We start from the raw sequence: 1,303 nt of genomic DNA, 5'->3' as shown, positions 1-1,303 counted from the left end.
GAGAGAGAGAGAGAGAGAGAGAGAGAAAGAGAGAGAGAGAGACAGTGACTGACAAACAAAACTGGGAAACATACAGACTGATTTTGAGAGAACATTAGCATGAACCCTTTAAGAAATGAGGGAAGGAGGGATTGACAGGACGGCCTGACAGATGGACAAACGGAAAGACAGACAGACAGACACACACAGACAGACACACAAACAGGCAGAAACCATACATGAGGACCTCTCCTACTCACAAACCAAACACCTAAAAGCATATTTTAAAACATTTCATCGACACACAACAGTTTACCTCCTCAATGAAGGGAATGAGGACCACCGCTTCCCACTCCTGCTGCTTGCCGTTGAGGTCGGTGTCAAACTGGACGGGGTAGAAATCGATCACAGGAGACTCCGCCTCTGTCATCAAAGGCTAGGTCAGATACGGAAAACAGAAGGGAAAAAATACAACAATTAGTTTTAGTAAGTTTTACGGCCCTTGCAACACAATATGGTCATATAAGTGCCAAAGATCAAATGTGTTACAAGCGAGTAACAAACATAAAGAAGAAGGAGAGATCAGGACGATAGATGTTTGACAGAAAGGAAGGAGTAAACAACACCAGGGCACCCACCGACCACCCACAGGGATAGGAAAGGAAGAGCAAACAAATAATAATAGGCAATAGGTACATTTGTATAGAGCAAATCCCCGCTCAACAGCAAGCTCTATGCGCTTCACAATCTATACTATTACCCCAGCAGACCTGAGATCATTCTGAAACAACCTCAACTTCCTGGGAAGAATACAGAGCAAGCAGCCATTTATGGGCGCTAAAACACTAGCATACTGACAAGATCTTTCACTGTCTACGGCCGTGTACCCATTCCCACCTGGGTGAAGTGAGGAAAATTTGCATAAAGTACCTTTGTCAAAGACGCAACTTCGAGCCCGTGGCTCGAACCCCCGAACCCGCAACCTCACGATTACGAATCCGGTAGCCTAACCCTAACCACTAGGTCACAGAGGCCACACCAAACACCCACCAACCACCCATGATCAATACGGTTGTGATGGACAACATATCAATATGATCATTATGAACAACAGGAAAAGAAGGAACAATAATGAGACAAAAAGGACCATGAGAAGAAGAAAAAAGCCTTTTTTCTGGAAAAAAACCCAAAAAGCAACAACACAATGTAGAACTAAGAAAAAAGATAGCCCCCCAAATTTTTATTTTTTTATTTTTAACGCAGTATGAAAATGAAGAGGAGAAAAAAATTTTTTTTTACGCAGTATGAAAAAAATGAAGGGGGG

General features: G+C 42.9%; 1 protein-coding gene across 1 annotated transcript in view; it reads right to left on the bottom strand.

The window, feature by feature from the left end:
* Positions 1-1,303, bottom strand: part of LOC101850331 (5'-3' exoribonuclease 1) — a gene marked incomplete in the record, with an annotated part of 54,945 nt that overhangs the window by 34,283 nt on the left and 19,359 nt on the right. Inside the window, 1 exon segment of the mRNA XM_013082045.2 lies at positions 296-415. Coding sequence (XP_012937499.1) covers positions 296-415 — 120 coding nt within the window.

Source organism: Aplysia californica, unplaced genomic scaffold, assembly GCF_000002075.1.
Source record: "Aplysia californica isolate F4 #8 unplaced genomic scaffold, AplCal3.0 scaffold00156, whole genome shotgun sequence".
Lineage (NCBI taxonomy): Eukaryota > Metazoa > Mollusca > Gastropoda > Aplysiida > Aplysiidae > Aplysia > Aplysia californica.
Note: the sequence above shows the minus strand (reverse complement) of the source record. Positions and strands in the feature narration are given on the sequence as shown.